We start from the raw sequence: 12,046 nt of genomic DNA on the forward strand, positions 1-12,046 counted from the left end.
TGCAAAATGTTCACTTGGTATAATAAGCCCAGAGACTCATGGCAGTGTAGACGGCATGAAAGATCTTGTGTTCATGGCAAGGTTAGCAGGAAGAGAGATGAACAAGCATAATATGGGGGGGAAAGGTGGATGGCAGGGACTAGTGACTGAGATGGAGCGAAATGAGCCCAAGGTATCCTGGGGGGAGAGACTCCAAGGCCCAAAGCAGCTGCGACGAGAGAGAGAAACCTGCGTGAAGGGGGGGGAAGCCACAACAAGGTGGGCCTGCTCCTTCTCAATCTTCTCTCCCTATCCGGCTTTTCTAGACCACGCGCAGGATTACCAGTGGATTGGTCTCAGTGACAGAACTGTTGAGAATGACTTCCGCTGGTCTGACGGGCACTCCCTGGTGAGTCAGTGAGGAAGGACGTGGGGTGCTGAACCTGGGAGAATGGAAAGGAGGGGAGATACCTCTGTGCAGACAGGTGTTAGCTTTGTGGGCAAGGAGAGAGACTGCTCTTGCGGGGCAGAGCTGTGCAAGTTTTGTACCGAGAGCTTGGAACAGGTGTTGAGTGGAGCCACTCAAAACTCTCTGGAGTAAGGGCTCTTGGTTTCTCCCAGTTTTTCCAGCCTCTAATAAAATAGGGCCTGACTTGTGACTAAGCTACTAGGCATCATCGCAATACAAGTAACAACTGTAGTAGCACTGCTGTTAATATATGCTGGTGAAGGGACCGGAGAGGCAAGAAGAGGCACAGAGGAGGGGGAGAGGGAAGGACTCAGTCTTAGGGGAAGGGCTTTTCTCTCTCAACAGCAATTTGAGAACTGGCGGCCCAATCAGCCCGATAACTTCTTTGCTGCCGGTGAAGACTGTGTTGTGATGATCTGGCATGAGCAAGGCGAATGGAACGATGTCCCGTGCAACTATCATCTCCCTTTCACGTGCAAGAAAGGAACAGGTGAGCCCTCCCCCAGGTACCAGTAAAAATGGGGAGAGTCGATATAGGCTCAGGCAAAGGCTGCAGGGCGGGACTGTGCGAGCAGCGAGCTTTCGTCTTCAGAAGCCGTCGTGCTCTCTGGGGAAACGCTCAGGGCACATAAGCAGGAGCTTGTTGGTGACAAGTCCCAGAATGTAGTGGGGTTTTACAGCTTGCACAGAGGTATTTTGCATGTTAGCCTGTGCTGTGACCCTAGCAGGTTCCTGGAAATCTCCCTCATCCCTTAGCTGTTCTTACTGGAAGTTTAATTTCTGCACAAGAAAATTAATAGAGGGAGCAAAGATGACATAGATTTGTCACTGCAAAGGGCACTTAAGGATGTGGGATTAGCGTTAGAATTTGGCTAAGGCTCTGGGAAAAAGGTCTCTGAGGTCTTGAAAATGAGTAACACAAGTCACCAAGATCCAGGGGTCATGTTCCCAGTGATTGAGAGCAAGGCAGATGCGCCAGTATGGCCTTCCTCCCGCTCGCCCCGCTCCCTGCCGTGCGGCTGCTGTTCACTGTCACAGCCAGAGCTGTGCCATCCCCTCGATGCCACCCTCCCCGGAGCTACTCCCAGCCCCTGCTAACTGGAGCTTCTCTGCCTCTGCCTGCCTTCTCCATGCACATGCTGGCTGCACCCCAGCATGGCCTGACCGCAGAGGCAGGGGAATACTGTGGCAGATGTGCAAATGGGTAATGCCCTTGCTTCCATGCTGTGAAGCAGCAGTTCCTCTCCTTCCTTCCCTCTCCCACCAAAATGTACTCGCTCTCTTCACAGCCCCACCTAAGACACATTTCTTCTGCCATCAGCTCCCACATCTACATCTTTTCCAGCCTTGTAAAAACCAATTTTCATTATTTTCTTCCAGGTGAGCCAGTAGCCCTGAGAAAAAGCCCAGCCCTGACCGCGGCCTTGCTCTTGCGTACCAGCTCCCTGCCCTCCCCAGGCAGCGGGTGGCAGTTCTGATGCCCGGGCTCCAGTGCCCAGCTCTTGCTGTGAACCTGCTTCTCTGGAAGGCAGAGATGGAGCCTGAAGCAGACAGACAGAGGCAAACACAGCAGATTTTGCTGTGGGGAGGGAATTCAAGCTTTTAATCACAATTTATTTTGTATTACCTCCATCAAAGGCAATGATCCCTCCATTGTCAGCTGCTTCTGTAGCCGCGGACCTGACTCAGGGATGTGGCAAAAAAAAGTTCGTCAGCTTAGGTGATGGTGCTTGCCCAAATGGGACCTGGAAACCTTCTGCCTCAGAGAGTTATTACTGGTGGGGGGGGGGATCGCTCCCACTGCATCTCAGGGATGGGCAAAGATGGCTCTGTACACGGCTGCCTCCTTCCCCTTCGAAAGGGGCTGCATTTCCAGGGCAGACTCAGCAGCCGTCGCGCGTTCTCTCTCTCCAGCGCTCGGAGGTCCTACGGGACACAGTGCTGGGGAAGGGTGAGTGAGCGAGGACGTCTGCGTGCCCAGCCTGCCCCGCGGCGGCAGGGCCAGCCAGGGGCTGTGCGGGCTGTGCGGGCTGTCGCCCTGGGCAGCTGCCTGCTCAGCCAAGCAGGAGCCTTCAGGCTCTCCCTGTTTTTTGCCTATCTCGCACAGTTGCCTGTGGGGACCCCCCTGTGGTGGAGAACGCCAGGACCTTTGGCAGGAAGAAGGACCGCTATGAAATAAACTCCATGGTGCGGTACCAGTGTAACCATGGCTACATCCAGCGCCACGTGCCCACGATTCGGTGCCAGCCCAATGGGCAGTGGGAGGAGCCACGGATATCCTGCATAAACCGTAAGTCTCGGCCCTTCCGCTTTCATGTTCGCACCTCGGTGTTAGCCAAGGGCACCACGCTCTGTTCCTGTCTGGGATGAGGAAAGAGAAAGTTTGGTGCTGGCAGCCCGAGGCAGGAAATCCTGCAGGCCCAAGCAGAGGTTTGGGCTCAGAAGAGCTCTGGAAAGGGATGTCCATGCCCAAATCCTTCTCCTCACCCAGATTTCCTGGCTATGGAGGTTTAGGACTGAGGCATCTCTGCATCTGGGAGGAGGAGCTGGGAATGAGGGTGGAACAAATCATCCAAAGCATGGAAGTGAGAGAGGCTGGGAGCGGGGAGGGGTCCTGCATCGCCCTGCACCACCCAAGCTCCTTAGGGCACAGGTTAGCTGTGAGCCAGGCAGAAGGGGCCTTTTGCCTCGCTTAAAGCTTCCTTGTGATGGGGCCATAGAAGCTGGCATCTTCTGGGTAAGTCTGGACCATTAGGACCTGCTGGAGGGCCAGCCTGAGCAATTCCTGACATGGAGCCATGCCAAGATGCCAGGGGTCTTCTCCAAACACCCACCTCCCTGCTGAGCCCAAGGCTCCTCCATCTAGGCAGGGCAGCACAGCCAGTAAAGTGCAGAAAAGAGCTTAATATAACAACCCAAACAACTTAAACAAAGGAAACGAAAAGAAATAATTTCTGAAATGGTGAGTTTGGGCACTACCTGCAGGACAAGGAAAAGAAAAAAAGGATAGGAGGGAGGGAGCTATGTGGTTTCCCCCAAGTCCTACCAGGGTCCACCTGTGTTTCCCTGCCCTGGTGAACTGCAGAGAAGACAGAAAACCCTGAAGAAGAGTTAACCTGAGAGACAACACTGGACTCTTGACCCTTCTTCTGTCAGGCCTCCAGCTGAGAGCAGCCAGCCCTCTCAGCAAGGCGTCCCAACCCATTCCCAGGCCTGCCTACACCCCTGTCCCATCCCTGCTTGCCTGGAGCTTTCCATTAGTTTTATCTGCCTTAGCCAAATCACATCTGTCAAGTGTCATCAGCCTCCTTGCCAGGGTCTGGTCCAGCTGGGTAATTCCAACTAAATTAACAGTCCTACAGCCAGAGGAGATTGATGCTGACTATAGGGACAAAACTCTGAGCCAGGGAAGAGCTGGGAAGAAGGAGAGATGGAAGGAGGTGTCAAAGGGCAGCCACGGTTAGACGCTGTGTTGCGCGGACCAGGCTGCTGACTCCCTTGGCTCTGCTACGGATCCTGAAAGCTGCAGGCTGCTTCCAGCATCGCTGAACCAGCAGTGATCATAGCACGAGACTTAGGCTGTTCCCCAAAGCTTTTGCTGCTTCCATCAGATGCCTCCTTGTAAGCAATGCACAAAAGTGATACCAGGTTAAAAGGAGATTTGCAGCAGAGAACAGGAAGAAATCTTGTCCACCACCACCCCAGGTGAAAAAGTTTTTTTGTCTCCTCCTGCACATCCCACCTCAAAGCATGGCCCACCACCGATTTATATTTCCCTCCCCATCCCTGCGGGGACCAGCCAAAGTTGGCTCCTCTCGGCAGACAGGCAGAGCAATGGGACGGGACCAGCAGGGCAGCGAAGGCTGAGCCGGACCGCTGTCCCCTGCCTCTGCCTTCGGAGCAGGGCACCTCGGTGCCGCGGGGAGACGGAGGAAAGCAGCTTCCCGCATTCATCCCGGTAGCGGGGCCGCCCGCCCGGCTGCGCGCGACGCAAGGGAGGCACAAAGTGCACTGAAAAAAAAAAAAAAGGAAAAAAAAAAAAAAAAAGAAAAGCCCACTCCCAGCCGGGCGAGCGGGTGGCGGCGCAGCGGGGGCGAGAGAAGGCACGACTGTGCGTCGGCGAGCGGCCGGCGCCACGGCCCGCGCCGGGCGCCCCGCGGGCTGCGCTCCCCTGCTGCCACCCCCGTGTTTTTCCAGGGAGCGCGAGGCCGGGAGCCAGCCAGGCCGGGACAAGCAGCGGCTCTGTACCCTGTTCCCGCTAACAAGGTGTCTTTTCTTCTCCTCCTTCTTCCACAGCCTCCACCTACCAGCGCAGACTATACAAGAGGAGCCCCAGGACTCGGTCGAGACCCAGCGGCAGAGCCGTGCACAGACCCACCCATTAGAGCGGGGCCAGAGAGACAGAGGGGAAAAAGAGAGAGAGAGAGAGAGATTTTACAGAACAGTTATATTAACAGAGTTGATTTCTTCTTCTTGTTGTTGTTGCTTCTTGTCATATAAGGAAAAAAAATTATATTAAAGAAAACCCACCTTTGTGTATATATAATATATATATATATATACAAAAAAATTAATGTTTTTTTTTCCAAGCACCAAAGCAAAGCAAATTAGAATTCAGCATTTTTACTAACCGTCCGGTTCCAATTATCTTTGTGCCTTCGGGGACAGGGAGGGGGGGTGGGTTTGCAGAGGGCAGGGGGTTAAGTTAAATAATAAAGATGATTATTTTTTCCTGATTTTATCCACGAACAATGTAATTATTTCTGTTATTTAATCTCCGGGCTGGACAGCACCTTTAGGGGTTTATTTTGTTTTACTTTATTATTTTTTTTTCCAGAATCCTCCTACCGCTGCAGCGCGTCAGGGCGGTCGGGCAGTTAGGGGCAGTGAACGTACCGGCGGCGCGGGAGGGCCGCAGGGCTCCCCTGGGAGGAGGGACGAGGCGGGAGGCTAAAACCGGGGGCTCGGGGCCGCGGCTCCTGCTCCGCCTCGGCTGGTTCCCGACCGCCGGCTCTCCCCGCCGCCCTGCGACGCAGCTCCCATCCCGGGACGACGTGCTCTTTCCAGGGGACCGTGCGGGGCACCAGCGTTCCCTGCACCTATTTATATTTTTGAACATATCCTATTTTGAAAGAGTAATAAATAATAAAGAGAGTGAAATCGGAACGGTCACTTTTTTTTTTGGGGGGGGGGTTGTTTCTTTGGAGAAGGAGGGGAGATACGTGGCCTCATGGCATCCAGCCTGGGCCCGGCCCAGCACCCAGAGGTGCTGCCAGCGGCGCCTGACGGGGTTCTCGAGTCTTCGCCACCCCAGGAAGGACCTCAAGGCAGGACACTGCTCTCAAGGGCCAGGTCCTCAGCGGGGCACACCAGGAGCCCTCTCCCTGCCCCGCGGCCTGCCGGCACCCCTTCCTTTGCCTGCTCCCCTTGCGACTCCGGCAGGAATGCCCTCCGGCATTTTTTAGCGTTTAGCAGCCAGGGCTCAGCGCGGACGTGCCGGGCAGTGCTGCTCCAGGATGGAAACTGCCCGTCCTGCTCGCGTGCCGCGCCGTGGCCATCCCGGGCATCCGGCTGGGGCACCCCACCGCGTTCCTGCTCCTCGGTCCTCTCTCCGGGGCAGACCAGGCTCTTGCACCAGGACAGAGATGGGGGCAGAGCCACATCGCTCCAGGCCTTTCTCCAACGCTTTATTAGAAGAGGTCCAGGAAAATCTATCTTTTCATAACAAAACATTGGAAGAACAAGGCACCAGTGTTCAAGTGGCATCCAGGCAAAGGGCACGTGGTGAGTAAGGCACTGGGTGCTCCCGCCTGGTCCCCCCGCCGCAGGACCGGGGCAGTCAGCGGGGCTGGGATGAAGCGGACAACACCTGCTCCCACGAGTCCCAGCCTGCGTCCAAAGCCAAATGCGCCTCGCTGCACCCTGCGAGCTCCTGCCAGGGTTCCTGGGAAGCCGGTGAGGGCCAGCAGTGGGGCTGGGGCCCCCCATATATGTCTGGGGACAGGCATGAGTGGGGCTCGGTCAGGTGGGCTGCCGCAGCGGGGACTGGGCCACCAGTCCATGTGGGTGGAGGTGGCCAAGGTGGGGAGGAAGGGGAAATAGCCCCCACTGGGGGCTGTCTGGTGGGACCAGGCACCGGCACTGCCAGTGCCACCCGCTCGCGCCCAGCCCCATGGGCCCCCGCTGCGCTTGAGAAGTGTGAAAACGTAAAGCAAGAAAACAAAAATGAAACAAAAAAGAAGTCTCCTCTCCCCTCCCCCCCCAAACACACATCCCCTCCCCAGTCCAGTCACCCCAGAAACGGCCCCGGGAGACACCCGACGCCGGGCACCGTCAGGCTGAAACATCCTCCGGCCGAGCGGGCGCCGAGCGGCTCCTTATCTCGCCTGGTAGCAGAAGACCCCAAAGCGGCCCGTGGTGGGGAAGCCGAAGCTGCGGACGCCGGGCTCCGCGGGGCCGCAGTTGGCCCTGGGCTTGGCGATGGGGTAGCGGACGCTGCCGTCCGCCAGCCAGCCGGCGTCGCAGCGGTCCAGCCCCAGGAACTTCCAGGCGGCGTAGAGCTGTCCCACGCGGGCGATCTCGGCACCGGTGTCCTGGCAGGCCTGCTTGGCTTCCTCCAGGGTCATCCCGGCCGGGCGATCCAGGTAGTACACCTCCCCTAGGAGGGAGAGGGCAGCCTCAGGCGGGGAGCCCCCAGCCCGGGGCATCGCCCGGAGCGTCCCCGCCTGGGACGAGCAGGACGAGCCCGTGAGGGGCGGCAGGGCACGCGGAACCGGCCGGCCGGCCCCGGACCCACCTCTGAGCGCGGAGGAGAAGCAGAAGACGTCAAAGCGGTGCAGGTGCCGGTGGCGCTGGCCGTAGCTGCGGATGCCGGGGGCGAGGTGCAGCCCGCCGCAGGGCTTGCGGGGCAGCCGGATGGGATACTGCACCGTGCCGTCGGCCAGCCAGCCCGCGTTGCACCAGTCCAGCCCCTCGCTCCAGGCCTGCAGGAGCTGGCTGAAGGTGGCCACGACGGCGCCCTGCTCCTGGCAGGCCCGCTCGGCCTCGTGGAAGTTGAGCCGGTACTGGCCGCGCGGAGGCTGGTAGGGGAAGACGATGCCTGGGGAGGAGGCGGACGGGCAGCTGAGCTGGCACGGAGGGATATACACTCCCCTGCCCATAGCCAGGCCCACCATCACCCTGGCAGGAGTTGTGGGGGTCCCCACATCTCATCCCAAATTCCTGCTGCTGGGACAGGAGACGAGCCCCAAGGCCCCCAGCGCAGCCCTGGGCTCTGTGCCAGAGATGCTCAGGAGGGAGCAGCCTCCAAACTCCTGCACCAGGGCAGCTCCAGGTGCTGGAGCAGCTGCCAGGGCAGAGCAGCCGCCAACGGCGAGTTGCCAGCGACATCTGGTGGCACAGAGACACATGGTCCTGGGGACATGCAGACTGCCGCTGATCAGGAAGAACGCACCACTGTCATGGGGACACAGGGACTGTGGTCCCCAAGACACAGGCACCCTGTCACAGGGACACGAGGGCCATCATCACAGGGGGGATGTAGTGACCATCATCCCAGGGACACAGAGACAGCAGTCCTAGGGACATATGGACCACCATCCTGGAGATGCAGGGACCACCATCCTGGGGACACTGAGGGATGCCCAGACTATGCTAAGAGGGCCACAAGGACCACAACCATGGGCACATGTGGATCACAGCCACCGGGACCAGCAAGGACAATCCACCGTGGGACACAGGGGCCCAAAGTGGCCAGGGGCACCTGGATAGGAAAGCTCCTCCAGCTCCAAACTTGTCAGCAGAGCTGAGGTCTGAACAGGGAGCTCCCAGCCAGCAGCAACAAGTCACACAGTGCCCTGCAGCATGGCTCGACAGCTCCAGCACACCACAAGGTGCCCAGAGCAATCTGAGCTGGGAGGCCAGAGCTGGGTTTTGGACCATTCACTGAGAGACAGACGAGAGGAGCCAGCAGCAGGGAAACAGCCCTGCAAGGAGGGGGACCTGGCCCTGCTCAGCCCAGGCAGGTTTCGCCAGTGGGCACTGCACCAGAAAGACTGGGATGGAGATGCTGGTGCAGGGGGCGATGCAGTCCCCACTGAGTCCTACCTTGCAACCGCAGGTCCACCACGTCGCTCTCATCCTCCAGCCCATCGATCACCTCGCAGCGGTACTTGCCATCGTCCTGCAGGCGCAGGTCACTGACCACCAGCGAGGCCTCCCGCCGGCCGGCCTGCCGCAGGCTTGCGCGGCCCTGGAAGTCCCCAAAGGCCACGTAGGTCTTGCCGATGGCCACCAGCACGTCCTGCTCCTTGGTGTAGTCATCCCGCAGTTTAGACCACTTGATGCGGATCTTGCGCTTGGCCTCCTGGTCAGGCTCATAGTGGTAGTGGCAGGGCAAGGTGACGTTGGCACCATTAAAGCTGTAGACAGGGTCTTTGGGGGTCTCCACCACCAGCTTGGCCCCATTGAAGTAAACTGCTGGGGACAGGGAGGGAAGGGCTGTGACAGGCAGGCTGGGAGCCCCAAAGCCAGCAGCATCCCCCCTTTTGCTCCTCCTAGCCCCAATCCCCCCCCACCAAGGCGGGCCCTGGCCCAGGGGCCGGTGGGACGTTCAGCCCCCGGCGCCCACCCGCCATGCCGCCCACCCCTGCCAGTCCCCGCTATACTTTTCTCGTGGCCGTCGCCCTCGTCGCTCATGACGCGGTTGTAGTAGAAGCCGTTGTAGAAGGGGTGACGGGAGGAGCCGCCGCCAAGGCGCAGCAGGGCGGCCCCGAGGAGCAGCGGGAGCAGGAGCATGGCGGGGCAGCGAGGGTCCGGCCCCAGCCCGGGCTGCGGGCAGCGAAACCTGTGTTAATGCCCGGCCTCGACCCCCCCCCCCCGGCCCGGCCGCGGGGTAACAGCCCCTTCTTGCCCAGCCCGGCCGCCCCCCGCACGGCAGGGCGATGCCCGAAACGCCCCGGCCCTCCCCACCGAGAGGCTCGCAAGCGCCCTGGCGGCGTCCCGGCCGCTGGGAGAGGAGGGCGCAGGGGCCCGGTCCCCCCCCCCCCCGCGCGCTCCTTCCTCATCCTCGACGGCAAAGGCGGCCAGCGCGGCCGCAGCGGGCCCGCTTGCAGGCCTTCCCCGAGCCGGCAGAGGGGGCCCGGAGAGCCGCCGGAGCGCCCCGCACTCCCGAGAGCGAGCTGACACCGCTGCCCCCCGCCCGGGCACGGGTTACGGGCGCGCCGGGGCCGTGCCAGGCAGCCGGGGGACGCGGCCGCCCGCCCTCGCCGGGGGGACGTGCTGCCGGGCCCGGCTGCCGCCCCCTCGACGCGCCGCTCGCCTCTCCCCATCCCCGCTCGCCCCGCAAAGACCCGCGACGCGACGCGCCAGGCCGGGCGGCGAGCGCGGCCCCGGGCGCCCGGCGCCCCTCGACGCCGCGGGAGCCGCGCGCGTGCGGCCGGCGCCGTCGGGGCTGCGCGCCCGGCTCGACGCCGCGGCCGCCTCCCCGCGCCGAAGGCAGCCGGCGCCCGCGCCGTCGCCGCGGCTCCCGCCGCCTCCCCGTCCGCCCGCCGAAGCGCCGCGCCCGGCGAGCGCGCCGAGCCGCGGGCTCCCCCGACGGCGGCGGGGGCGAGCGGGGCGCCGGCAGCAGCGGGGGTCGCGGCCCCCCCCGCCCGCCCCCGCGGCGACTCACGCGGCAGCGCGGGCTGCGGGCGGACGCGCTGTGCCGCGGGCTGCGGCCGCCTGGGAGGGACCGCGCTGGCGCCGGCCTCTTAAAGGGGAACGCGCGGCCGGGCGGCCCCCGCCCGCCGACCGGCCCCGGCCCCGGCCCCGGCCCCGGCCGTGCCCTCGCGCTTCTTCCGCCTGGCCCCGGCGGGGGTCGGCGGGGAAGAGCCGGGCGCCCCGTCGGGGCTGTTGGCGACGAGCAGGGCGCCCCATCGGAGCTGGTGGGAATGAGCAGGGCGCCCCGTCGGGGACTGGCAGGGAAGAGCCGGGCGCCCCATCGGGGTCGGTGGGGACAAGCAGGGCACCCCGTTGGGGCTGGTGGGGACAAGCTGGGCGCCCCGTCGGGGACTGGCAGGGAAGAGCCAGGTGCCCTGTCGGGGCCGGTGGGGACCAGCCGGGCGCCCCGCTGGGGACTGGCAGGGAAGAGCAGGGCGCCCCATCGGGGCCAGTGGGGCGAGCCAGGCACCCCGTCGGGGCTGGTGGGGACAAGCAGGGCACCCCTGTCGGGGGTCCGTGGGGCGTCACGCTCGGAGCCCCATGTGAGCTGCCCGGGAAGCTGCACCAGGAGCCGGGGCGCCAGCTCGGCCACCTTCGGGGCTGCCAGCACGAAGCCGGGAAGGCAAAGCCGAGCTGGGGGAGGGCGGCCGAGAGCTGCTCTTGCAGCAACGGGGGGACAGAAACCGGGGGCAGGGGGGACCAGCCCCGGGGGCGGGGTACCCGCCGGCCAGGGTGTGGGCAGCCGCTCGCACCCGGGGACATGCAGCCCCAGCTCTCGTGGCTCCGAAAGCCCCAGATTGGGCGCTCGGGGACCCCCTTGGCCGCCGGCGAGGCCGGGCGCGCGGAGGAACTGCCGAGCGGCGGCGTGCGCCCTGACCCGGCGCCCCCGGGGCCGTCGGCCGGCCGCCCCACGCCGCGGCTTTGTTTTTTCCCGGTGAGGAAATGAGGCACCGGGGCCCAGACCCGGCTCCGGTCGCTGCGCAGGAAAGAAAACAACCGGTGCAAAAATAAACCCCTCGCTCTTCCCGGCCGGCCACGCGCGCCCGCGGCTCCGGCTGCAGGCAGGAGGGAGCAGGGCAGGATCCAGGGGCAGGATCGCGGGCGGCACGCGCTAGCCGCGGCCTCGCTCGCCCGCCACCGCGACGCCGACGATAGCGAGGAGCCGGCAGCTCCCCAGCCCGGAAACGCCTCTATCTGCCAGCCCAGCCTGGCCGGCTCCGCGCAGGGCCGGGGCCCCCGGCCCGTCCCCGGGGGGGGGTGAGCAGGGACGGCGGCGGTGCTGCCCAGCACCGATTTCCCTCTGCAGCGAGCCACGCAAGAAAGTAACGGAGGGGCCGAAAGCGGCCAGGCGCTCGCGCTGCCGCTCTCGAGGCGGCCGGGCTCTGCCCCGGCCCCGAGCGCACGTGGCGTCGGGCGCCCCAGGGTGCCGTGCCGACCGAGGGCCGCGGTGCGTCATGGCCCGGCGCGCCGCCCGCTTTCATCGCCGGAGCACGCTGCTCCGCAGCCCACAATGCGGCGGCGATTACATCTGCCGGCGCGACACGGCGCGGCGGCGCGGGGCCGTCACGCTGGCTGCCTCCCGGCGGGGCAGCACGGCGGGACGCGGCTCGGCCGCGGGGGCGGCACGGCTGCACCCCAGGCGCTCTGCGGCCCGGCGAGCTGCTGGGCGCGATGGTTTCCCATCCACCCACCCCCCCACCCTCCGGGCCAGGCTCGCTGCACCCTCGCCCGGCACCGAAGGGGCCGCCACGTCGCTCCGGAGGCAAGGAAAAAGCTTGCCCGGGCCTGGCGCGAGGAGGAAACGACGGTCCCCGGAGCAGTGGAGGCCGCGACGGGCGCAGGGTCAGTCTGGAGGTGCCCGGGGAAGGGGCAGGAGGGGGCTCTGCCCGCGCCGGGGGT

The 12,046-nt window shown here is 63.5% G+C and overlaps 2 protein-coding genes across 3 annotated transcripts in view; one reads left to right on the top strand and one right to left on the bottom strand.

Moving 5' to 3' along the window:
• ACAN (aggrecan) overlaps positions 1-5,106 on the top strand; it is a 31,993-nt gene extending 26,887 nt beyond the window's left edge. Inside the window, exons 15-18 of the mRNA XM_062583723.1 lie at positions 306-388; positions 794-938; positions 2,556-2,738; positions 4,745-5,106. Coding sequence (XP_062439707.1) covers positions 306-388; positions 794-938; positions 2,556-2,738; positions 4,745-4,833 — 500 coding nt within the window. The 3' untranslated portion in view covers positions 4,834-5,106. The remainder of the gene's footprint in view (positions 1-305; positions 389-793; positions 939-2,555; positions 2,739-4,744) is intronic.
• Positions 5,107-6,722: 1,616 nt separating this feature from the next.
• On the bottom strand, positions 6,723-10,159 carry HAPLN3 (hyaluronan and proteoglycan link protein 3). 2 transcript variants are annotated; one of them, XM_062583725.1, is made up of 5 exons: positions 10,119-10,159; positions 9,115-9,277; positions 8,555-8,923; positions 7,245-7,547; positions 6,723-7,106 (listed from the first exon to the last, which is right to left on the bottom strand). In XM_062583725.1, exons 2-5 carry the CDS (start codon positions 9,242-9,244, stop codon positions 6,826-6,828), a joined length of 1,083 nt encoding a protein of 360 aa, XP_062439709.1. In that variant the 5' UTR covers positions 9,245-9,277; positions 10,119-10,159; the 3' UTR covers positions 6,723-6,825. The 2 variants fall into 2 exon arrangements, with proteins under 2 accessions (XP_062439709.1, XP_062439708.1); XM_062583724.1 differs by having other exon boundaries at positions 8,555-8,926.
• Between the last annotated feature and the right edge of the window lie 1,887 nt (positions 10,160-12,046).

The sequence above is a fragment of the Rhea pennata genome, chromosome 10 (assembly GCF_028389875.1).
Source record: "Rhea pennata isolate bPtePen1 chromosome 10, bPtePen1.pri, whole genome shotgun sequence".
NCBI lineage: Eukaryota > Metazoa > Chordata > Aves > Rheiformes > Rheidae > Rhea > Rhea pennata.